This window comes from Lingula anatina, chromosome 7 (genome assembly GCF_051362555.1).
Source record: "Lingula anatina isolate TDL-2025a chromosome 7, LinAna3.0, whole genome shotgun sequence".
NCBI classification, from domain to species: domain Eukaryota; kingdom Metazoa; phylum Brachiopoda; class Lingulata; order Lingulida; family Lingulidae; genus Lingula; species Lingula anatina.
This window is the reverse complement of record NC_141773.1, coordinates 12,276,684-12,302,288: the sequence shown is the minus strand read 5'-3', so window position 1 is coordinate 12,302,288 and position 25,605 is coordinate 12,276,684. Positions and strand designations below refer to the sequence as shown.

The 25,605-nt window shown below is 39.3% G+C and overlaps 2 protein-coding genes and 2 long non-coding RNA genes across 17 annotated transcripts; 2 read left to right on the top strand and 2 right to left on the bottom strand.

Annotated features, from left to right (window-relative positions):
* The first annotated feature begins 507 nt into the window (after positions 1-507).
* Positions 508-18,801, top strand: LOC106153102 (uncharacterized). 13 transcript variants are annotated; one of them, XM_087017160.1, is made up of 8 exons: positions 508-734; positions 9,790-9,856; positions 10,122-10,154; positions 10,702-10,780; positions 12,305-13,528; positions 13,859-14,013; positions 14,225-14,444; positions 14,708-18,801. In XM_087017160.1, exons 4-8 carry the CDS (start codon positions 10,720-10,722, stop codon positions 14,800-14,802), a joined length of 1,755 nt encoding a protein of 584 aa, XP_086873286.1. In that variant the 5' UTR covers positions 508-734; positions 9,790-9,856; positions 10,122-10,154; positions 10,702-10,719; the 3' UTR covers positions 14,803-18,801. The 13 variants fall into 13 exon arrangements, with proteins under 13 accessions (XP_086873286.1, XP_086873285.1, XP_086873291.1 ...); XM_087017159.1 differs by having other exon boundaries at positions 508-738; XM_087017161.1 differs by lacking the exon at positions 508-734 and adding an exon at positions 9,570-9,647.
* On the top strand, positions 3,200-5,450 carry LOC147760760 (uncharacterized). Its single transcript, XR_015335540.1, has 3 exons — positions 3,200-3,338; positions 4,367-4,436; positions 4,986-5,450. It is a non-coding gene; the product is annotated as an uncharacterized LOC147760760 (long non-coding RNA).
* On the bottom strand, positions 6,750-7,942 carry LOC147760759 (uncharacterized). Its single transcript, XR_015335520.1, has 2 exons — positions 7,880-7,942; positions 6,750-7,608 (listed from the first exon to the last, which is right to left on the bottom strand). It is a non-coding gene; the product is annotated as an uncharacterized LOC147760759 (long non-coding RNA).
* On the bottom strand, positions 17,488-25,395 carry LOC106175030 (uncharacterized). 2 transcript variants are annotated; one of them, XM_013556840.3, is made up of 6 exons: positions 25,288-25,395; positions 22,120-22,817; positions 20,014-20,046; positions 19,481-19,585; positions 18,932-19,192; positions 17,488-18,204 (listed from the first exon to the last, which is right to left on the bottom strand). In XM_013556840.3, exons 2-6 carry the CDS (start codon positions 22,801-22,803, stop codon positions 17,881-17,883), a joined length of 1,407 nt encoding a protein of 468 aa, XP_013412294.2. In that variant the 5' UTR covers positions 22,804-22,817; positions 25,288-25,395; the 3' UTR covers positions 17,488-17,880. The 2 variants fall into 2 exon arrangements, with proteins under 2 accessions (XP_013412294.2, XP_086873297.1); XM_087017171.1 differs by having other exon boundaries at positions 17,488-18,201.
* Between the last annotated feature and the right edge of the window lie 210 nt (positions 25,396-25,605).

The window sequence follows — 25,605 nt, the reverse complement described above, 5'->3', positions numbered from 1 at the left end:
AGAGGCATGACTTGCAGAAAATACGCGCACATATCTCGACAGCTATTGCATAAGACAGAGGTTGGAGCAGTCCATTGTTCACGAACAGAAAAAAACCTTGATAATAACAATGTTCATCAAGTCGAGTTCCTTTCTTATCAGCCTTTATTTTCTTTCTGATCTACCTGGTTTGTTACTTGAAGAAAGCGGATCAAAATCACTGAAGAAGATCCGAGTGCAACTGTGATCAACTGTGTAAATTCCTATGCCGTGACTGTTCAAAGTCCTGTGCTTCGCCAGCTAAAAAAGGTACAAAGAGAGCATTATATCTCTTTTGGTCAGTTGCACCGAGGGTCCATTCCCTATTTATAAAGACACAGTCTTCTCCATTCTAGTAGACCAAGGACGTATACCTTGAGTAAACATACCAAGAATAATATTCTCTTACACCACGACGCTTGCAGAGACCTCGGCTTATTACATAACACGCGACTTTGGGGTTGATTATAATGCGCAGTCCGACCGTGGCACACTTTGCACCGGTCAGCATTTTTATCTCAACCTCTTCGTGGGGGATTAGGAAAATAAACGCATTCCTGACCAATGAGAACTGTTGCCCAGTCCAACGGATTCCCAGTGCTATATAAACGGGAGTGCCCGAACGGCATGAACAGTATTCAGTTAGACGGCAGATAGTGTAGATCCTGGGGAGAAAAGATGGTGCAACACGAAAAGGGAGATTGTTCCTTCTAGAGGCAGGTTAGCGTCTTAATTCCTATTATAAATTACGTGCTTTATCAATGCATTTTATCCAACATGTATCAGCCATTAAAAAATACAGCTAAATTCAGTGGATTTCTACTTCCGTAGTATCGTCAATCTCCGACCAGAACGATTGCTGGCTCATTTCCGAAGAAGTTGATGTCGCTGAGCTCATATTGAGAAAAAAAAGCAAAGTTCAGCGAATAATTTTTGGTAATTACTGGGTGTAGTTAGAACACAACTGTTGAAATACATAACGCTAAAACACTGCTGGGGGTCAAGTACCATAGTTCTGGTCAACGCTACAAGAGTGTTGGGAAGACGTGCAGAAAGGATTAGGATTTAATCCGATTTCACGAGAGTGGACCATGTGGGCTACCTCAAATATTGTCCATGCAGGGCCGCCATGGCAATGTGCGTGACCAGTAGTATTCGTTTTAAGGGGCTGTGTTTGGTCTGTTCAAGCATAACGAAAGGCCCTGTCGCTAGACCTATACTGATAGGATTTAAACCTGGCATACAAGCACGTCTGTTGCATTCCCATAACGCACTAGTGTGGTACCCAATCAGAGGCCTTTAAGCCAGATACAACACTCGTCGCCAAGCTGTACGTGAAAATTACTCGTGAATTGTCTCGCTCAGCGACTTTAATTGTATCTATCATTTATAATATTCTTATTTTGCTGTAAGATGGCTGGGTATTGGTGGGTTCCAGAACTTCCACTGCGGAACCCAAATTTTATCAAGGAGTCCCTGTTTCCATATAATATCATTTTTAAAATAGACCGTGTTTGAAACTCTGTGTCATTGACCTTTTCCCATAAAAACTTCATGTACCTAGATCAAATTTTACCCAGAGTGGACCTTTTCCCAGCAAAAGGGGTGGTTCTTTCGACCCCCCCCCCCCCCCGAAACCCCCCTCCCCCCCGGCTACGGGCCTGGCTTTACTAGGCGTGACAGACATTTAAGCCGGTTAAATTGATAGTAATTTAGTGAGACTCCCCGTAGACATTTATTGATCCAAATATCTGTGGGGATGGTCCCAAAGACTCTCCCAAGTTTTGCTGCTGCACATCAGAATTTCTCACTCCACCAGCACTGACGTCTTTCCACGCACTGCCAGTGAAACTAATTGACAGCGAAGGCCTTTTTTTATGATGATAACATTTGTGGTGACTCTAAACAAAGCCTCTCCTGTCGTAACAGCTGTTCTGACAGTTGAGTCAGAAACCGCGTCCATACTAGAGCTGCTTATCGAGTGAAGTCATCTGTTCGCTGCCAGATGCCAGGCGTTTCCTCTCAAACAAAAATCAAGTTTTAACGGCATTTATGTTACCTCACAACGCCAACCAACTTAGGGTGTGTTCACAATGAATCTATCGTACTAGTAAATGCGCACTAACTCCACGTGGACCCTTGCTGAATGCAATCAGGTTTACAGCACTAAGAAGAACGATAGATTCATTTGTGAACACACCCTAAGGCCAAAATAGGGGACTAACTAGTACGAGGGTCAAATATGGCCGACCCACTTGAATACTTCCCCACCGGATATCTATTCAGTGTCTATTAGCGGATTAGATGGTAAGCTTTGTGGGGGGGTCGCCATATTTGTCCCTTGTACTAGTTAGTTCCCTATTATAAATGGGGCCTTAGGGGCCATTCGGAATAGAAGATCCGAGTACTAACTGATCCGCCCACTTAATATGACTGACCACACTTCAAAAGCGATGCCGCTGATTCCCGATGGTCTCCCCGCCTCCGCACGTGTCATTAAACGGATTAAGTCTCGGCTCCGAGGTTTAATTGCTAGGCCCCTGCAACGACGGCGCATGTGGAGGCGGGGAGACCATCGTGGAATAAGGTCGCGCGACAAGGTTATTTTCAGTTGCACCCTGGATTACGCACGCTTGCTCCGCAAGGTGTCGCCTGTGGAGGGGGGGGCAGCACAGCCCATATGGTAACTGTGGCGAAGGTGACAGGTACTTCCAAACATTTTTTCATAACTGTCATTTTTCCTCATTCTATTCATGAATTTGATATTTACGGCAATTGAAAATGTGGCACCGGCAAAAGCGAATCTAGGTGCGTTGACAGGCCGCACAGGTGTCCCCAATTAACCGCCGCCAAAGAAGAGACCCCAAGCATTAAACAACACAACCTGTAGATATTGGAAATTTGGCGAAAGTTAAGCAACTGAGGCTTTATTAGATTTGGACAGAAATCGAGGGGAATGTCCAGTGACATGCCAAACCCCTAAGTTCAAGTCTTGGCCCTTGACACCAGCAACTCACCCCTTAGTCAAGAATCTGAACAAATCAATGTTGGGCAGGTATGCCCTATTTTCTACAGGCGTTTTGTGATTTTATCAACTTGATTGTCAAGTGCCAGACCTTTTGTTCCCAGGTACTAGTAGCAAACTTTATCAGATAACAATCTGACACTAGCCTAAGATCTAATATACCAAAGATTGGACACTCGGCAATTCTTCAAAGGGTAATCCGATTAACTGTGGAAAGACGTTCGTACGGCGGAAGTAGTCAGTCGCGTTGTGATCGTGCGCGGGTAGAGCTCTGTTGCATGTGGGCGATTTCAAGGTAGGTAAATTACCTCTTTTAGTCTTGTAGTTTCTCTGAGAATGTATGTGCAGAAGGGAAAACTAACAGGGTTCACTTGTGTGTAAAATATGCAATATTTTGGAGCAGATATTATCGTGAAAATTTGCCTTCAATCCGTTGTTGCATTCAAATTAGCAATATGGCGACAGACAAGCGAGTTTAAATGCTTTGTTACCTAAGGTCTAACACGGGGAGTTTAACTTTATGTACGTTGGTTTTTATATTACTGATGACTGAATAACACTGTCGTTTTATTGGTTGATAATTTAATTTATAGTAGCTTAGTTTTCTATGAAAATTTAAACAATACTTCGGGCAATAAAGCAAAATGGCGGTGCTGATCATAATCGCCGGGGTTAAAATGCACAGCCGAACACAAAAGTGGATCTATACAATGCGTTGGCAGTTTAACTGTGTCCATCTAAAAAAGGAGTGGAAGGTCGTAGGGTCAAACTTAGCTAAAATTTAGCTTTTTTTCTTAGGAATATTTAACGGTAAAAATGACAATAACACAAGATGGCGGCGACTTTTGTTATCGATGGGCTTCAAATGCACAGCCGAACACGAAATTAGATCTGTACTATGCATTGGCAGTTAAACTGTGTTCATCTAAAAAAGTAGTAGAAGGTCGTAGGGTCAAACTTAGCTAAACTTAAGCTTTTTTTCTTAGGAATATTTAACGGTAAAAATGACAATAAAACAAGATGGCGGCGATTTTTGTTATCGATGGGCTTCAAATGCACAACCGAACACGAAATTAGATCTGTACTATGCATTGGCAGTTAACCTGTGTTCATCTAAAAAAGTAGTGGAAGGTCGTAGGGTCAAACTTAGCTCAAATTTAGTTTTTTTTCTTAGAAATATTTATCGGTAAAGATGACAATAAAACAAGATGGCGGGGACTACAACTGGTGATATTTTTATCCAGGATTTATACCTAAGTAATGAGAAGATTGCGTGAAAATGTGCCTCACATCCTTATTTTTATTTTTATTTTTTGTTTTCAGATGCCATTAAAATGGGTCAAGGCCCGCAGGAGAAAAAATAAAGAGCAAAATCTGGCAGCAAAATCAAAAGGTAAGCTTTCTGGTCTATAACTAGAACTTTTTAGTTTATGGAGTTGAAAGTAAAATGTCTTACATACATGGGCACTATCAATCTGATATTTCCACTGTACCGACAACATTATTACAAGTATCGGATTTCCACTGTACCAACAACATTATTACCAGTATCGGATACAAAAAGGCAGGTGCAATCACCACAGTGGATTGAGTGGAATTATACAAATGACAAATAATAAGAGACTAGCACATGTCAGAACCTTTTTGACAGTAAAATATTATTTTATTATTTCGGGTGAATGTCATAATGCAAGTGTTGCAGATGATTTAGATGCACCACTGTCAAGTTTGCAAAGTGATTGTAAACAATCAAAAAAGACACACAGATGTATTAAATAAGCAAAATGGTAAGCTGCTCGAAATTAAATATTTAATTTTTGCTCGATAGTTTTACAAGTGCAGGAAAAGCTAGGTCAGTGTTGTCCGTACAGTGGACTTTAACATAACATGAGCAATTAACACGTCAGCATCTTTTTAACTGTGTGATAATATTTTTTTTCAGATATATGTTGCAATGGAAGTGATTCTGATGACGACGTACCTCTGTCAAGTTAACTCGGTGCTACTCAAGAACCTGACAGGCACATTGATATTTCAGCAAATGAACCACCATGAAACTAGCCATATGTTGTTCTTCATGAAAAACAAATATATCACTATAAATTGTCTCCCTTCTGTAAACTCTGAAGTCAAGTCTAGGTTGGAATTAGTCAGTAGTGCTCTTAACAATAGATAAATATTATCATCACGTGCATAATTTTTATTGAATGAGTTATTAATGTTGAAACAAGTCAAAATAGGGGGAAAATGCTATAATTCTTTGTCATGTGAAACTAGTACTCCTAAATAAATTACCTATCTGTTGTGATTGTGTAACAGTCAGTGGTATCTAAAGGTGTTAACATTTTTATTTGCATTTCAATATCTGTGCCTTATTAAATCTATAATAAAATGCTTATGAACAGAATATGACTTGTATTATGTTACTTTATCAGCCGGAAATGAATGATCAGTTTTAAATGCTAAATCTGATGAAATATTGATAATTTTTAGCAATCATCTTTTATTTAGTCATTTTTAGTGAGATGGAAAACAAAATTGTTACACATATTATTCTTCCAATACATTCTGTGGAAGATGTTCAAAAGGCATATGTTTCAAAACAGATTTTGCAGAGTTTAAATATATGTGCATGATTATGAAGTCGCAAGGAAACTATATTGCATGTGTTCTAAAAATATGAAAAAACGAGTTTACTTTTATTTGATTGTCAGCATAAAGATATGTCTTACCTTTCACTATCATTATGAAGTAGGTACCCAAATTAGTGTTTGTGAAAGTGAAATTAAAAACTACTTTTTCTTAAAGGATTTTTTTTCAGTCCTTTTTGTTTCACCGATTTGCTACGAATATTCTGGTGAATTTGAATTGATTATGCTCTAAAAGAATGACCGCTAATAGTGACGAAGTTTTACAAACAGGCATAATAGATCAAGTTTCTGTTTTGGTGTAGCTTCACCATTCAGTTTCTCCCAGTGATTAGCATGACCTTATTGTCCAAAACGGCATCGAATATCACTATCTGTTACGTTGATGATCTCGTCACGTTTCCGGCTATATCTCCAAGTTGAGTCAATTTCTATAAAATGGCAGCTGTTGTTACAGGTAGTGCGCTATTGGGTATTGCCTCCTCTGAATATAAAGTATTAAGACAACTACGAAATGTAAACAAACTGTACATCTTTAGAACTTTTTAATAAAAAAAACTCCACGTGTGCCATTGCTTATCCAATATGGCGGATCTACTTGACGACGATGTGGCGTCCGCGAGAATGCACGAGAAATCACGCTATTCGCTAAACACGGGTTAGGTACAATGGGGATTGAAATTAAGCCCGGCTATCAAAACAACTTAAGGGGAACAATAGAGCAATGTTTACCCGTACGAACGTCTGGTCAAAGGGAAAATGCCGCTGTCCAATCTTTCTGTTTATTAGATCTTAGCACTAGCCAAGCTGCACTAAAAGCGCTGTAAACTCAGTTATCAATGCTGTCATCTTTACCTGTATCTTTACCGGTATTATGCCAGTGGTACATTTGATACATTTGAGTAAGGAAATATGCTTTTATGCTTATGTTCATTTGTAATACGTTAGCATCAACCTGTTCATAAAAACTTGGAAACTTTCAATGTTATTACACAATAACAGTATAATGATGGGAGATGTTATGATTAAATGCTTAGAAGAATAATAAAAACAAATAATTTGAAATATAAAATGAATTGATTTTATTTGGGTTATTTATTTATTTATTTCAAACCAATTAATTATCAAACATGAAGCTTATTTTTAGAAACATTTGCGGATATATGAAATATAACCCTGCTGGTACACAGATCTACAGTTCTAAAATGCAAATACCAAGTACCTTTCACACACCACTGATGAGATGTGAATAATCATATGTATAAAGTAGTAAAAATATCACAAAACGTGTGTAAGCAAGATATTTCTGCAAGTAACCTCATTAATCAGTCAGGAAACTTCATAATGCACCCAATAAATGTAGAAATTTGAGCCAGAGAAATTCTACATACAGGCATGACAGATTTACCATATATTGCCACCAACCCTTAACTGAATGGGCATAGAAAGAACAAAGTGAGTCTCCCTCCCATTAAAAATGAAAAATAAAAATAAATAAATAAAAAACAGATACTGTCATTCTTAATACTGAAAAACAATGGCACCTTGCAGCCTTCACTGCCTCACTATTTGCAGACAATGTTCTAGTCACTGTAACTGTGTACTTTTGAGGCATAGATGCAAGAATAACTTCTTTGAAGTATATTGTGAAGGTCTCTTTTGTCATAAATCTGCCATGTATAACCTGAATGTACAACCATTCACACCGCAGCAGCTTGTCTTAGTAAGGACTCAACCAGTTTGAAAACTTGTGGCATAGCTTCAGGGACAAGATCACACTATCTATCCTTGCTGTGATGATGGATCTACTAGTACATTATCTATGTCTTGTCCTCCTAGTTTCTCTAATACCATTTCCCCTGATCTATGCTCACATTCATCTCTACAGCTTTACCAACTGCTACACAGTTTTTACATCTGAAAGTATAAAGCAAATTTGTAATAAAACACTATCAATTCACTTGTTAGATATTGATATGAGGGCAAGAGAAAAATGCAGAAACCTCATATCATAATCAAGATAATTGAAAATCAAATATGCATAATCAAATTAATAGCTTTAATTGTACATACTACTGATAATTTAATCTTTTAAACTTCAGCATAAATTTCTCTTGTTAAAGCATAGCCACTTTATCAAAATGTGTTTGAAATAATAATAATAATAATGATAATAATAATAAACAACCTGCACACAAGATGGAACATGGAGGTCAATTGCCACAAAATAAGTTGCTTTGTACTTGGTAGCCTGAGAAATAGTATCAGGTATTAATTTGAGCAGTAAATTGAGTAATAATACCACAGAGTTAACAGTGACACAAGCATATGGTGTTGTGTAACAAAATTCATGCATTACTTGCTGTGGCTGTGTCCTCCTCAACCTATCGTGCACCGCGGGTTTTGATTTTCAATGTCATCAAAAATTTTTATTGTTGTTAGTTTGATTTATGTATCTGCTATTCAAATAATATCCTTTGGAAAATAACTTACTGATTTAATTATGCTTTTGCAACATGAAATTATCATTAACTTTGCCGGTTCACGTGTATACAGTACCTTGTTATCAGTGCTGCTCTTTTCTCCCCCAACTCGCCACTGACAGGCTAACCACATCGTTTCAAAACAACGTTGGTATGCTCCTTTACTTTTGGTGTTGGCAGTTTCGCCCTGGGGACATCGTTTTTAGTTAAAAACAACGTATCATTTTCACCCATCTATGCATTGCTCGTGTACAAAATGGCCGCTTGCTGCCCCCCCAAGAGAAAAATCGTAGCACGTGGGTAGTTACGCAAGACCTGTGACGTATAACGCGCGCAAGGTTATTAGTGGCATCGCTTTTGAAATGGGGTAGGCCACATTTAGTAGTCGGATCAGTTAGTACTCGAATCGTCTATTCTAAATGGTCCCTCTATTAGGTCATGTTCACAGACAAACTGAGACCGTTAATAGGCTACGTGACGCCATTATAGCCATAATTATTATTCTGCAAGGCGCCCATTGAGCGTTAGACCCTTTTACATGAACATTTATTTCCCTGGAAAATGCAAAATTTCCCCTTAATAAGGTTTATCGTATACAAAAACCACGAACAGAACAACTATCCTGAAAACAGTTTTTGAGTATTTAGTTTTGGAATCGCTTTCGAAATCTAGATAGAGGCTGGTTTATCTCACCCATGGCGGTAAAATGAGAAATATCAAAAAAGTGGTTTTGGAAAGACGATACCTTGATGTTAGAAATTGCTATGATTTTCAGAAATGTTCTTCTTGGAAGAAGGTATAATGCTCTCTGCATGCCGTCAAGGTTAAGAGTTTGAATTTACAAAAATCGATGGTATGTCTTATGTCATCTGGACGTGTGTTGACATCATTTTGACAATTTCAGCACAAAGTTTCAGATGTATTGTTGTAAAGCAAATGACTTACACTTTCACTAATTACAGATAACAATTAAAACGGAATCAAATGTGTAAAAGGATAGGGAGTTATAGAGTGTAAGTTAAATTTCTTTAAAGAGTCAACATATGAAGAAATTGTTCTCGTAGTACAAAGGTTGGAACACGTCAAGGTGACATATAGTTTGATTTGATTGGTTAATTTCTCAAAAGTTTCCAACACGTGTAAAACACATGCAAACTTAGGATGGATAAGGTCCAAGCATGAGTAATTCAAATAATATTTTAGATATCTTTAATTGAAAACAAGTCTCTTAGAAATTACCTAATAAGGAAATGTTGAATGGTGGTTTGCATTATGAGAATGGAAAATTCCTTGTGATCACGCAAAGGCAATGGAAAGAAAACAAGTAAACGCGTGATCAGTACGGAAAAATAGAGTTGAAACATTTGTGAAGTTGTATGAAAAGAGAGTTGGTGAATAAACGTTTGAAAGCTCCAGACCGTTGTCGTTATTCATCACTATAACAGTATTGAAGGCTCCTCAGTTTTTTCTATGGTACAATTCGTTCGTTTCTTGCTGAATCTAAGATCTGGATGCCTGCCATTTATGTTATTGGTTAGTTCAAGACAAAGCGGCGTCACTGAGTCAGCGGAGTTTGTTGCAGGATTGGTACTTATGTTGATTGTTTTATTTTTAGTGACTGAACCCAACGACGCTGCCTACGAAGAAAGGACAGAAGCGATTCCAAGTGCGTTTACAAAAATGTAAGTTGTGATTTTACGAACAAGTCACCTTCAGACATCGGGCAGCACAAAGGTGTTATTAGATCACAGAGTGCTAGTAAAGGAAACCTGTGCAGAAATCCGTGGCCAGAAAATTTGCCAAACTGGTAGAAGGCAGCTTGTCATTAAAGATTCCCCATTTTACTCTAAATTGGATTAGTTTTTGCATCTTTTTTTAAGTATTGGTTTGTTTTATGATAAATCAGTTAAAACATACTGAATAATGGCTTTTTTCGAAACATTTCAGAATCTGTACTGTAGCAAACCAGACAGCCTAGTAGTAAGTTGGAGTGATTTTTTATTAGTTGAACTGAACTGCTAATTAAATCTTATTCTTTGAGCTTTGTATCGTTGTTGACCTTAAATTTTTGAGCCAAGTATTTTTTTTTAGAAAAGTTAAACCTCTTTGTTAGTTTGAACTGTCGTTTTTTATCGTATTGTTAAGTGTGCAATGTGATTTAATTGTTTCACGTGCTTGGCCGGTGTGTTTTATTCACCTTTTAATTTACTGTGGGAAATTCAGTATTTTACTTGCATAATCATTTATGACTGGATTTAAATGTTTATATACATGCTGGCACGTCGTGTCCTATGTATGAACAAGAAAACAGGTGACAGAACAGGTACAAAAAATGTTAAAATTGTTGTGGGCGAAGTTGTTTATCTCACAAAAGCAGACCGCATTTCATTTCCCCTTTTCGGACAAAACCAGAAAACTTTCCAGCTTGGACACTTAAAAACATTGAACTGACAAATACATCGTGATAAGGGAACGATTTTAACAAGTTAATTAAGAAATGTTTTTGGTTTGTTTTTCTTTTGTGTAGATTTTTTGTGGAGCACTCATGGCGTGGGAAAACGACTGGGGGTCGCTCACTAGCAAGCATGAAAACATGCCAGAAACGGGTGAGTCAGGCGTTTGTTTAAAAAAAAACACCCAAAATGCCGTCAATCCTTCACAACAGATCATCGAGGTTAAATTCTTTTTGAAGACGTGTATGAATCTATCAGAAACATGTCTTCTGCGTGGGTCGTAGTGTGGTTTCGCTTCCTAATTGAAGTAAAAATATAAAAACAGATGTTATTTATGAAGAGTGCGTGGGCGGGTAAGTTGAGGCAGGAGTGAAAAATGTGCTCATTTGACAACGTTATTTTATCACTCTTAACTTAAACTGTCAAGAAGGCAATCGAGGGAAAAGGCATGTCTTCATTTACAGAATGACATTTCAAACGGTTGCTTATGTGTATGAAGTTATTCTTCACTTGGTGTATTTAACAATCATTTCTAGAACGTTTCTAAAGCTGGCAAATTACCTAAAACCAGGTAGTGGTGAGAGTTATGTGATGTCGCAATTCCCAATTCGCACTGCGTATTCCGCCGTTTACGACCCCCCGCCCCGCCCCAAATCGACAGAATGCCTTATAAGGAAATGTTGAACTGAGACAATCATAAAACCTATGCACATGTAGGATTGTGACGTATTCAACTCCCATTGGTCTGTCAAAAGTGGAAATATGTTCACGTAGCTGCATTATTTGCACTGAGCCAATGAGGAGTGAGAACGTTGACTTTGTGAGATGATTAAGGCAATATTGGGATCACGTGACAAGTGCATGTTGATAAATGTTTGCGGACCTCAGCTGGTTTTCTTCAGTGCCTCGCGAGCATGCTTCGAGAATACAACAGAGTGAGGAAGGTATCTCTTATGTAGCTTTGGTTCATAATACGTGCGTTGTGGTTATGATTCTGAGGTTTTATTCTTAATCAGACTAGGATATGGTTTGCGGTGGTTTCTGTTTCAATATGCCACAGCTTCCAGTGTGCAGGAGCAGTTGATTTCCGTGGTGTCTCTTGGACCTAACACGCCTTAGGCGAGAAGAAATCTAAAACAGCGAGCAAGATCCTATATACAGTATAAGTCCACATCCCTCAGTAAGCATTTGGATCATCTAAGTAGTTGTTGCATTTGGGTTAGTTTTATGCACGCGCAGCGCCACTTTATCAAATGTCAGCTGCTGCACGTTTTTGGTTCCATGACGGAGGCGAACCAATTCAAAGATTGGTATCCATCGGCTAATATAGGTGGCACTGGACATAGAGTGTTTGATCTGCTTCAACATATGTAGGCCTATTTTTTTAATCCGGAAATAGTGAGTGATGTCATAGTATGACTTAATTACTTCCACGGTCCTCTAACTTGACTTACTTTTGCCCGCAGATTACAAGTTTCTTTAACATTTGCAGTCGACATAATTGTTGGTGTTTATCAGTATCGGTTATTTGCTTTGTTCAGCATGCAAGTTACCTTTTACTCAGCAGTGTCGGCACGAAAGTGACAAGGACAAGAACAGCAAATTTCTCATAACAAATTTTAAGACAGTATCTAGATATAGGGAATAACAATTATTTTTACTTTAAAATCTTTTCAGGTATGCATCAGAACAAAAAGCCTTTCGTGGAAAAGTTTGATCAATACCAGCCAAAGATGAGGGGCAACTCGTCATATTATTTCGATCCGGGGGAATTAATTAAAGGGGCAGCACCATCTGAAACCGCTGAAAAGAAAGCCAGTGCTGCATTCAAAATTACCGCCGTGCGTCAAAAGCCTCTAAAGATCAAACATCGCCAGCCCAAAGAGATAGCTGTTAACGTCAACATTTCCAAAGTCGACGCCCATCATCCAAAGGAATCCCTTCAAAAAGCAGCCCACGTGAAAGAAGAAATTGTTGGACTTGCAACCAACCCAAAGTTTGACGATAGTAACCACGAATCATTAAAAACCAGCACGGTGAAAGATTTTAAAAGCAAAAGGAAGATTTCTAAGCTGAAGAAAAAGAAGCGCGATATCTCCAAAACAGGCAATACGAGGGGCGAACTCCAGTCCAAATACAAAACGTTTGAAGGTACTAGCGACTTTACTGAAGCTAGCACATCGGAAGGTGAACCTCACGTGAAGCGCAAAAGGGTTTTTAAGCTCGCCTATGCCGAAACTGATGAAGACAGTCATGTTGTGCATACTATGAATAGCATCGGGGAACCCCGAATTCTCATCCTGCCCATTGAAGAGAACCCGATTGCCTGCCAAACTTGCCGACAGCAGTTCGTCTCCATTGGCGATTTCAAAGTACATTACTACACGAAGCATTTAATTGGACCGCCTGGTCAGCAACTGGAAGGGTTACGCGCCGTTGACGTCAATGCACGCTACCAGAGAAAAATGGCGCTTCTTTTATTTTGCCCGGGAGTGGGGTGCGTATGGCGCAGTCGCGGACAGACGGGAGGAAAACCTCTTTTGCGTGAACACATGAGGAACTGCGATTTTCTGGCCGAACCTAACCTGACGGGAAACTCCCAAGGTACACAAGGCTCCCACGACCCTCACCTTGAAATGGTTGACCAGGGGGATGATGACTTCGTCAGTATCTGTTTACTCGACGAGAACGCCAACGAGTCCGTTACCAAGATGAATTCGAAATATGATGATGGTTACCTGTGTGAGTTAAACACGGTACAAAATGTGGAGGACGCCAAGAGGTCGGAAAGCGAGGAGGGGTTGGCGAAGTCTCGGAAACGAAGTCATTCTACGGTTTCGAGAGCCACAGAGAAAAGATGTCTATGTCACGTGTGTTGCTTTGAAGCATATGGAGTCATAGGTAAACCTTCGATGTCCAGTTATTTCTTCATGGCTTTATTTCCATAATCTCCTTTTGTAAGAAAGTTAAAGACACTAACCGTACTATAATATCTGTTATGTGAGGGCTGAGGGGTATGCTAAAAACAATAGTGAGACTTGCACGTTTTATACACAATATTTATAATAACCTATTCTTGTACTTGGGCTGTGCTCGTGCAATTTTGCACTTACATGCAAATTTGCATGAAACATGACGGTGTTTGAAAAGTGAGAATTATTGCTTAGGATTGGAGAATGAAAATAATAATGACTGGCAACATTTGACATGTACTATTTTCACATTTCTTAGAGATGAAGATGCACATGAAAGAGCACCACCCAGATTCTACTCTGTGCACCAACTTCTTGAAAAATGGCAGGATAAGTAAGAGGACCGTGCTTCTTTGTCCTGCGGATGAGTGTTTATTTTATTCTGCTATGTTCAGTAGTCTACAAGAACACATGGTGAGATTTTAATTCGTTTTGAAAATATTGAAACGGCTGTCTGTTGACTTTTCTATTTGTTTTTCATCGTCTTTAATGTAACTTTAAAATTCTTGAGAATTGTATGAAGTTGTATACTGGTTCAAATTTTAAGCAAAATTTTAAGCATAATTGTTGATACCGTCTTAATAATTTATTTTTATATTCGTCAACGAAAGAAATATATTTTTAGAGTTGTCACCAAGAAGGTTTCCTGCAGAATTCTACCACAACGGAACCTGAAACTGCCCCACGGAGGACAACACAAACAGCACCACCAGATGGCGATAGCTCTGTTCATCAATCCAAGAAAAAACAGAAGCCAAGAACAGAAGGGCAACCCGGCCTTGAATACACGTGCGTCATATGTGTCATTGAAAGAAATTCAACATTGATTTTCAAAAATCCCGAAGGTATTTTACATTTAATCAAAATATAGATTGTCCTTATATTTCTTGAAATCTTGATATGTAAACTCTGAATTGTTTGTTTCCATTTAATTTGCACTTCCAAATAGTGTTGAAGTATATTATGCAAACCACAACAGACGTGAAGATTTATTCTCCAAAACCACTGGAATTGTTTGCGATTTTGTTACTTGCAAACCCGATTTGATTAGTAAAATAACTTCTGAATTCCCATCAACCAGTTTCATTTACTATTCTTTGATTTTTAGATTTGAGACGTCACACTGTAGAAGCCCATCCTCCCAAGCTACAGAATTGTTTCAGTTGGGGTCCTTTGAATTCTGACAAAGAAAGGAAGGGTTGAGTTCAATTTACAGGATTCCAATGGAGCATTTTTTGGCTGAACTGAAACAGCCTCGAATGCTGAAAGGATTGCAATTGCACCTTTATTAAATGGTGAATCGTTTATATAATGAGAGGGAATCTGCTAGTCCCTGTACGTACCAAGTTAAATATTAAAAATAAAAAACACGTACACAACATGTAGGCGTAATTTGGAAGGATTTTTCACAATATAATGCCCAGTTTGTATTTGATGTTATTTCTCTTAATGCAGTCTGTATAAAAAAGGACACTCTGAATAGCTGACATTTAAATAGTGGTGTGATGTACGAAAGTGGAAATACTAACAGATTTCTAGTGTTTTAGCTAACGAAAGCGCGTTTTATTATGTAAAACATTGAGACTTAATACCATCTGTATTTACTCTCGTTTCGTGCTTAAAAAAACAAAAAAACGTACTTTTTTCATTTGTAATATCTGTTGTTAGTTACAGCTTATGCCACTAGATATGAAATGACAGGAATGCTTGCGTTGGATCATTTTGGCACCACAAGGTGTGAATTAGAGGAGTTGACACGTGTAGCGTGTGCAAAGTGTATCTGCACTATAATAAGTACCAACCTGCTATAATAGACACCAGGCATTATTATTTAAATAGTTATACACGATAGAGTAGTCTACTCTAAATTCTGTGTATCCGTTTAGCTTAAGTTCAACTACTGGAATTTTTCATATCTTATGTTATACGAATGGGAATTTGTGGTCAGACAAATATCAATCTCCCTGAATGTTAAATTGTACAGGCCAATCGTGATCTAAGACTAAGACCGTTGTGACAGAAATGGAAGTCCGGGCTCCCTCATGATTAGTACAGGTTAGGGTTAGTTGAAGTATTGGGGCTAGTATATGGGACAAATGTTACCTGCACAAAGTAATGGGAAGCGGACTACGGTTCCTAGCGGACTTGCATACCTGTTACACCTGTCCTGACCGCTAATTACGTAATGGGAATTTTTCTCCCTATCACAAAAAAAATTCCAACTATTTAGACCAATCAATCATTCTTTGACAACCAAATTTAATCCAGTTGAGAGGCCCAGTCAGCCGTGAATCTATTACATGATAACCGGGGGAAAATTGTCAATACACCCAAGCATTTTGATAACGTGACATACAGGGTTACCACTTAATATGGAATATTATTTTTTGGCGAGTAAATTTTCTACAAAATATTTAATTTCTCTCTAACTACTTTAAATCCAAAGCTGAGGTGTCACTCCATGTGTAGCCAGGTGTGTTACCTTATTACCACACAACTCTCGAAACAATTGATGCATGCAGTTGCATGTTCTGTGGTCAGAAATGTGAGGGGCGGTCTTTTCGGCAATTTCTGCGCATGGGTTTGGTCAATCTTTGGAGTGTGTTTAGAGAAGCAAAAAAGGGATCGCTCTGAAACTTGACAGGTACCTTATTAAAGACATGGTTCGACAGCTAAGCAACGCAGCTTACTATGGGACTCTTGCTCTCAGAGAAAATGTCCAGAAACGGACAGCCATTGCCAGGTAATTCAACATTTATCAGGAACCGTTTGTAAAGTCCTCCAAAGAAATGATGCAACTGGGGCACCTACTCCAATACCTCGACCAGGGTGTCCGCGTATCACAACAAGAAGACAGGATCGCCTTCTCCTTAGAGGACGCCGTGCTGGCCGTACAAAGACAACCAGTGTCCTCAGAAAAGAGAGGCAGAATGTCATTCAAACGCCCGTTCCAGGGCCAATCGTGAACAAGATATTACTGCAAGCCGGTTATTTTGCACAAAGGCCAGTAGGGAAACCACTGTTAACAGCAGGTCATATACAGCTACGTCTGTAATAGGCAGGGGACCACGTGCGTTTGCAGCCAAAACACTGGAATCACGTCGTTTTCAGTGATGAGGCCAGATATGGATTTTTTGGGGTTGATGGTCGAATCCGTTTCCAACGACGTGTACGAGGGGCATAAAACGATGATTGTGTACTGCCTAGGGTGCAAGCAGGGGATTGTAACGTCTCTGTTTGGGGAGCATTTCATGTCGGTGCCCAGAACCAGTTGGTCTTTCTAAGAGGCAACCTCAGCCAGGATTCCTACAGCGACATTCTACAGCAAACGGTGCTTCGATTGGTAAGAGCCATCTTCAGGAACAACTTTGTGTACCAAGACGATTGCGCAACCCACATCGAGGCCGCAGAATCACTGTTTTTCTTCAAAACCAATGGATTCAGCAACTGCCCTGGCCTGCAAACTTTCCAGATATGAACCCAATTGAAATTCTTTGGGCAAAAGTAACTCACAGAATTAATAGCTATGGTCATCGGCTGGTAAATAGTGATGAACTGCGACAGGCAAATATCGCTGCGTGGAATGATATCCCCATCCAAACTCTAAAAAACGTGTTACAGGGTATGCCATGTAGGATGAGGGCGCTGCAAGCGGCTGCTGGAGGTCATACCCGCAATTATTGACTTTTCATGATTTACTGTAGTGAGTTCTTTGACTGTGTAACATATCAGTGTCTGGAGGTTATCATTTACTTTAATATCTTAGCTTAAAGTTAATACTGACATCAAACTGTTGATAAGGTTTTCTGGGGGTGTTCCTTACTTTTGAATGGCATCTTATGTCAGATTTGATATCATTGACCAAAATATCTCACAACAGAAGACTGGATGTTTTTATTACTCAGATGCATACTTTTTTAATGACTCAAGCCAAAAAAAAATTAATCAGTACTCAAAAATAACAATGATTAAAAATATTCCATAATAAGTAGCAACCCTGTAGGCTGAGTTCTCATGCCTAGATCGATCCAACAGGATCGGTCTAACCCAACGGGGATTCACGCTAAATTGCTATCAACTTAATCGGCTTAAATGCCTGTCACGCCTTACGAATCAGCTAGGGGGTAATTAACTTTCATGCAAGCTCGGCCTCCGGTAGTTAACGTGACAGACATGAAAGCCACTTAAGTTGCCAGCAATTTAGTGAGAATCTCCTTGGAGAGAGATCGATCCAAAGTTAGTACGATATATCTGGGAATGGTCTCATAGTGTAAAAAGCGCCTATGTGCAACAGATGTCAATGTGTTCTAGAAGATCCAGATGCTGACTGGGAAGGTACTCTTTCAAACACTTGGGACATCGTAGTATTTCTTGGAACTCATAACCGCCGGTGGCACCCTCTACAATTCTGCTACCCCCGCCTACCATTTTGCTCGTTGGTAACGATTTGGAGTTATGCTCGGTGGTAATTTTCTGCCACGCGTGGTCGGCTTCTGGTGTTAGCTGCAAGTTTAGGCTCTGTGCAGTTTGGTAATTGGTAGTTTCACTGGATAAAGGGGATTCCACTTTTTCGGTTCTCTTGCTGCATGGAGTGGTGTCAGCCTGCTGAACAAATTTTGAACGATATTATGTTTCGGTTCGATTCAACATATATGTACAATGCCACTTGCATCAAGACTCGTCATCTTTCACATGTCTAGGAGCTGGGGATATGATATAAGAATCTATGGTCTGATGTTTTTAGGTCCGACATTTACCTCAAGAGACATTCTGTTTTAACAACACGAGCCGATGAAAATCATTCTCGTTTCTGAAACGCTACACTAAACTTTAAAAAACGCTCTATTCCAACAACCAGTACCCAAAGAACATTGGGGTCCGCAACAGAGATGCTTGTAGCTAGACGTGCTTTAGAAGGTTTAATCGAAATTATGGATGGAACATTGTGCATTTTTCTTCACAACATTGTGACACAGATTATTTTTAGTTTAAAGTTTTTTGTTTTTGTTAATTTGAAGCTTATGAACATGGTCTTACTCGAACTTGAACGAGTTTTCAGGGTCCAAATATCCGTGAAACAAGACCGAGAAAGCGGATTCTATACAAACTAGAGTGTGACTTTGTAAAGATGACAGTTCCCCTGTCTGTGTCAAGAAAATTATGAATAAAGGGACTAAAATGGCAGTTGAGGAACGAAAAGAATGGTTGCTGAACTTCGCATTGCAAGATACATAGGTAGCAGTAGCAATTCATTGATGCAGTTAAGCATTTAAATAATCTGAATTTAAAAAATAACTAAAATTCAACGGAAAAAGAAAACAATTTGACTCACTTGTCTCTGCTCCTCCTGCAATTTTATGAGCTTTCTGAAAACCATTTCTTTTTCTTGTCGTTCCGCATTGAAGTCCTCCATGTACTGTTTTAGCTGCTCTCTCAAAAAGGTAACCTGAACTTTGTAATCATTCAGTTCTGCCGTCAATGACGAATGTTCTCTCGAAGATTTTTCGTTTGCTGCGCTTTGTCGTTTCAGATGATGTATTTCTTCATTTTTCATCTTTATTTTTTGTTTTAATTCTGCTATTGTTAACTGTATCTGAAAAAAGCTTAACTATGATAAAATTCGGTTATGGGATCTGAGTGTTAGTGGTGTGTACAAGTACATTTCAAGTGAATACTAAAATTAAGCACTTACATAATTTCCATTTTTGTATACAAAGACGTATGTTTAATATTCAAGCAATCCCATCTAATAAGTGTCTGAGCTAAAAAAAAATAAGGCTTAGTGTAGTTGTACCCCGCAAAACAACAAACAAAACTTCAAAATGCAGTCTTTCAAATGACCAGAATTTTTAAGCAAACAGAAGATCTAATTTTACCATACCTTATTGTAAGCGATCTTTTGATCGCTGAGTTTAAGCTGAAGTTCCTTTACGTAACGTTCTCGGTCTTCATTGTACGCATACCACTGTTTATTGGCATCAATGAGCTGAAGATCAATACGTTACAACAAATGGTTCTTTATCCAAACTGGGGTTTGTATTAAGACACCATCTTAACATACGGCTTCTTGCGATTACAGGAAAAGCTCGCTGAATCTGTCATTAATATACAGCCTCATATGGCGAATGATTATATACGGACATTCGCCAACTTACAACGTCTTCGTAAAAAAGTGTCTGAGCAGTAGATGCATGTATACTGCGTCAAATAAATTGACTTAATAAGTCATGCAAGTGTATATTTTGACAAAGTCGAAATCATATTGTCATTTTGTTGCTTTACATTGCAGCGATTACAATTACCATCTTAAACAGTATTAGAACGTATACTCACAATCAAGCCATAGAATTGACTGACTTCCAGCTAAAATGAATATCGTGTCTCACTAACTTTTATTGCTGGTTTCGTTCTTACCTCATTTACTTTGCTTTTCAGTTTCTTCACATTCTACAAAGACAAAAACATGATAAAACACCTAAAGGCAATAATTCGAATCCCTAATGGAAATAGCTGTAACTGAATTAAGATGCGTTCAAAAATTGAAGTTTTAACCACTCTGTATAAACATGTCAACTATATGGCTGTATTCCCAGAGCTTTTAGATCCATCTATCCCCGCGGGGAGTCTCACTAGATTACTGTCAGATAATCCGGTTTAAATGTCCGTCCCGCCTACTACAACCTGTAAGGGGGTAATTAACTTTCGTGTCCGCTCGGCTGACAGCTATTTAGCGTGAACCCCCAGGGAGTTAGGTCGATCTAAAGAAGATCGATCTAATCTCTGGAAATGGGGTCTATATGTGTGTGTGTGTGTGTGTGTGTGTGTGTGTGTATGTGTATTACTGAATGCCCACTTGTGGTAACTTTTATACATGTAAGCAGGTTATAGGTAAGTTTGTCATGTGCTGACATTGGGTGTCACTTCGATATCTTATCAAAAATGACAGCGTGCGTGGCCCACCAGGACAACAACCTACTTGAACCTATCAGCCAACCTATAATACTAATTGATTCGTAAAAAACAAGCAGCAAGGCTGTAAAATGTACAGTCATAAAAGCAAATAATGATGCACAAAATACTTTGTTTTGTCAATTTTGATGCAATTTTACATAATGCTTACAACACCAAAATCGACGCCAAACTTTGACGAGGTAAAGGTCAAATTAAATGGCAGCTATAAATGTTTATAATACTCTAATCAAAGCCAGAAATACATTTAAGTGCCTAAGCAAAATTATAAAAAACCAATCTCCGTATATACGAGAGCTGTGTACAATCAACTCCTCTCTATGGTTCTAAATGCTGGCGCATAACAGAAGGCCTCAGGAAGCTTTCTGCCTTTCACACCTTAAGCCCTAGAAAAATCTTTAAAATACTCCGTCTAAAGACTATATCAAACGGAGATATGTTAAGACAAACTAACCAGAGGAGCATGAATGAAGTCATCAGGACAAGGAGATGGAAATGAAAGACCCAAGTTCCACAAAAAAGCTATGCACTGGGCACCAGAGGGACACAGGAAAAGAGGCAGACTGAAACAACCAGGAGAAAGTTGGGGAACCATTCAGAACTAAATGAGCGAAATTGACATGTGTTGGCGTTGGCGTCATTGTCCATGGTAACATACTGTAAAGCGTCGCAAAATAACGTTTAGATGTCTGTGTGTCTTTCCGGTGAATATCTCAATATGTCTCGACCAGATGTCTTTCTTGTCTCTATCTAGTTTATCGACCGCAAGTGTATCAGATAAAAATCCTCTTTAGCAACAGAAAGCGTCTGCGTTACCGAAAAAGGCGCATAAATGGCACGGCATCAATGGAATTTAGCAAATTTGATGTGCGCTTAAAAAGAAATTAAGCGCGCCCTTCTTTTACTAAGTGTGGTTTATGGAGGCCGTACATGGGGCAGATTTAGCACTCATACGGAGGTAAACCTTGAACGCGGCACGTGGATTTTAACACCTGATCCAAACTTGACTCACGTGGGAAGCATTGTCATGGGCTGTCATGGACTGATAAAAAAGTCAAGTTCAAAATATCATTTCTATTTTCACTCTTTCGTCAAATTTCGCCCCTTTTATGGCAACGCTTTGAGGTGCATGCGGTACTTAGCGTCAAAGGCCGAATTCCTTATCCCGTAGTGCAGGTTAGTATGGCACGGAGTGAGCAGATGAGCCCGATGAAACGTGTCAGAGAGCCTCCCATGACAGAGAGTCCGCTCCCCATTCATTTGTACAAGTAAGCCGCGCCCTAGATTTTGACTCACTTAGGTCAGGCTTACCCTAACCATTATAACTATATGGAAGGCGGACTCTCCGTCACACGGACCCTCAGTTTTTTTACACTGCCCCCCCCCCCCACACACACACACACTCACACCACAACACACCCACCCCACCAAACACCACCACCAATGGATGACTACTGAGTATGCAATAAGCATTCAGATGAAGGACCAGAATCTCACCGCCGGCGGACAAGAAAGATACCAGATGCAAACTTTCTTTCAACGTTTCCCTACCTTATTTTGTTTCGCCAGTTCTCTCTCCAGGCTCTCCTTTGCTGTCTCCTGCTCTTCGTATTTCCAGTTCAAATTCCTTAATGTTTGTTTTAGGTGGGTTATTTCATGTTCGTAATTTGCTAACTGTTCACGCTCGTGTTTCCCCGACTGCAACCTGCATTTCGGTGATGATGTAGCTTTCTGTTTAGGTCCAGACTGAACCGGTTCTAGTTTGGAAAGCTCTAAGTTAGAAATCCGCGAATGTTGAGAGACATTTGAATCCGAATAACTGCGAGAGTCAAGATTGTAAACGCCACTGTCGTCGACGGTACGGATTGGTTTGGATCTCGTAGTAGTCAGAACGTGAGCTCTTTGCTCAACGAGTGGACTGACGGTTTTATCGGTCTGTTTACTTGAACAGTTCTCGGGTATCGTCTCCCGTTTAGGTTCGGTTGATCTCTCAAGCGAAGAGTAGTCAATACTGGAATCACTGTGTACCACAGTTGTGTGTTTGACAGTAGGGGGGTGCGAGGCAAAGTCAGAGGGTTGCCGGGACGAAACCCTCTCTGAAACCTCCAAGTCGGGTTTTCTGCCGTGTTGTTCTCCATGTAACCCGTTACCCTTCTTGTTTTCTGCAAGGCGTTGGTCACTTTTCTTTGAGTGTTCAGGTTTTCCCGCTAGTCTCGAACCACCCTTTCCGTTCATAATATGGAAGGTTGCTGAAAAGACAGATATGCATCTTAATATATTTGTTTTCAAAAGCATCATCCTATGGTTACACGACCCTGACTGCAATGTTGTCATCTTCCGAAAAGTTTCCTTCGCTTTCGTTTCCATTATTTGGAAATCTATAAATAACCAGTGGGCAAATCAAGAGGGGATGACTCCGCTCTCTCCACCACCTTTAACAAGGTAAAGCAAACATAGTCACGCTCGATGGCTCACAATGAGCTTGCTTTATACAGTACAAACTACCACAAACCGAAAAGAACCTTCCCATGGTTCCGACGTTGTTTTTCTAGCAATTAGTCGTGCAGAAGGGTTGACTTTGTAGGTGGGGTAAAGGGGGAGGGGGGGAGGAGGGAGAGTTAAAATGGAAAATAAAGTTGTGCCCCTCTGATCGCCCTTTCTTTTTACATCCTGGATCCTCCAGCGTTTATTGTGATGTTAATTGTTGCTGTGAAGTCGTAAAACATGAATGATTAAAACAATAAAACTGATGAAACTGATAAAACTTGGTTGACACCATGCATCGCGCTTTTGTAGTAGTAGTAGTAGTAGTAGTAGAAATACCTTCGTTGCCAGGCATTTCATCATGGATTATCCTGTCTGTGAGAATTTTTAAAAGCAAAAGTAACTGATATTTTTTTGTTGGCCAGAACAGCATAGACGGGCTACAGAAACTTTGGAATTTTACATTTCTTTAAAGGAACTCATTCTGGCTGATGCAATATATTTAATGATAAACACCTAGGCCACCGTTCTTTATGGAATTGTTTAACGGACATATATGATTTTTTAAATTAATTCTTATTTTCATTTTTGTTTTTCTCCTCCAATTTTTGAAAGTCGAGAAAATCGGCATATAAATAGAAAAAAGACATTTCTTCCACAAATGCATACACCTGTTTTTGTTTGAGAAGTTCACACTCTGACGAAAAAAGTATATTTCTATCCTGATATTGTTACAGTTTATCATTAAGAGGAACAGATGTTTTCTGTTACTTGAAAAGAATACATTTCTGACACCTGTTAAAAGAACCCGCTGGCCCCGGCAAAGTTTTATTCCTTTCCAGTGGGGAATTTAGGGAGGTGTCAGGGGGTTCGTGACCCCCCTTCGATTTCTAAAAAAAACCACACCAATGGTCCCTTCTTGAAATTAAAATTTTGACTAGCTGAATCACAGTTCTAAACCGTACCAAATGGCACCGTTCGCCCTTTAAAATACCAATATTTTTCAGGGCCTTTCAGCAGGCCCCGGACCCAAAGGTGGGGTGGGGGGGGGCATCGAGGGTCCACTTAGCACCTGCGGCCTGTCATTCCTTACAATCGGACCCCCCCCCCCTTCAAATAACCCTGGACTCGCCCCTGCTTTCCCCTTTGTTAGTGTTTCATGGAAAAACGTCGTGGGGCTCGTAAAACAAAAGTAACGGAGGATTGTCTGACTTTCTTTTCCCGGCTCGGCAACATTCCTAGAAGTCTCAAATCGAAACGAATGACTAGATACTACAAAATCCCGCCAATCAGCCAACATGTTTACCATTTGAATTGTGACATAGATAGATAGATAGATAGATTGATTGATTGATTGATTGATTGATAGATTATTTTACTAATTATTATGTAGATATGTTCACGATTTGTTGAGGTATTCTTTTATCAAAGAAAACAATTATCCTTATATCGCATCAGTAAATTTGCCTCAAATAAATACTCGATTGACACTTTAAGCAGGCCAGCCAAACCATGAAAGTTGTAAAAGGCACATCTGCCTATTAATCTGATTTATCGTGCAAACATGCAGACAAATTTACGAACAGGCGCGGGAACCCCGTTATCTTTCTTCGGAGAAGCACACACAAAACGCATCTAGATAACTTTATATTGTCACTGTTTTACATTCTGATGAGCCGTAGGGCTTAAAGGTTTCATAAATTGAAAAAATTGAAATCTAAATAAACAGTCTTCTTTGAATGTTTAAATCAACAGATGCAGATAGCCAGCACTGGCGTTTAATGCATTCTGAGGTAAGGGCGAAACCAGAAAGCCATTACTGAAATAGTATCTCATTATTGTGGCATTTCGGCAACACGTTAAACGCCAACGCGTACGTTTTGCCTAAGATCTTTTGTCACAATGTCCCTATGCACGATTTTTGCCTAGTTCTACACGTAAAGATACCTGCGCCATTCTGAGCGAACCCCGATCACTTGCAAGTTTACGTAGACTACACGTTTGATTTGCTGTCAAAATTGTATGACAGCTCTGGTTCCAATTGCAAGAAACAACAGCAGTACACGTCTGCTGCAGCTACAGTAACTGATGTATCTTTTGCTCACCATACTTGCAAACATACAAGTAGTTACGGGTTATTTGAGAAACTGAAACGATCATGAATATCAGATGAAATGAACGACGCAATTCACAAATCTGCTTCCATTTAGGAAATGCTCTCTTTCTGTTTCTTACCTACAAGACCCGCGGGAACCTGTACCTTGCCAAGCTCACCTAGGGTAGAGAAACTGAGGCTCTCAAAATGAAAGTCCGGATTTTCCAAAGTCTATATTTAGTTTCTGTACATACATTATTTATATACTATATAGGGTAGAGTTATGGCGCGTAAAGTTTTCTAGGGGAATCCCCTGGTCTTTCCAGCAGCTTGAAATAGATGTTGTTATGCGATAGCCTTGATCCGAAATCAATAGGTCTATATTGGTAATATCAGTGATTGAAAGCGTTTCAAAATATAGTAAAACCAAAACGGGAATGGAATAGAAGGAGAAATAT

Bases quoted from the DNA above. Each gene is read 5' to 3' on its own strand.
- LOC106153102 (XM_087017158.1), top strand. From the start codon at position 11,499: ATGTTTGCGGACCTCAGCTGGTTTTCTTCAGTGCCTCGCGAGCATGCT. The intron at 14,014-14,224 runs GTGAGATTTTAA...ATATATTTTTAG, and splicing joins GTAGTCTACAAGAACACATG to AGTTGTCACCAAGAAGGTTT. The intron at 14,445-14,707 runs GTATTTTACATT...TTTGATTTTTAG, and splicing joins GATTTTCAAAAATCCCGAAG to ATTTGAGACGTCACACTGTA.
- LOC106175030 (XM_013556840.3), bottom strand. From the start codon at position 22,803: ATGAACGGAAAGGGTGGTTCGAGACTAGCGGGAAAACCTGAACACTCA. The intron at 20,047-22,119 runs GTAGGGAAACGT...TTGTCTTTGTAG, and splicing joins AACTGGCGAAACAAAATAAG to AATGTGAAGAAACTGAAAAG. The intron at 18,205-18,931 runs GTGAGTCAAATT...AAATTTGTTCAG, and splicing joins TGCAGGAGGAGCAGAGACAA to CAGGCTGACACCACTCCATG.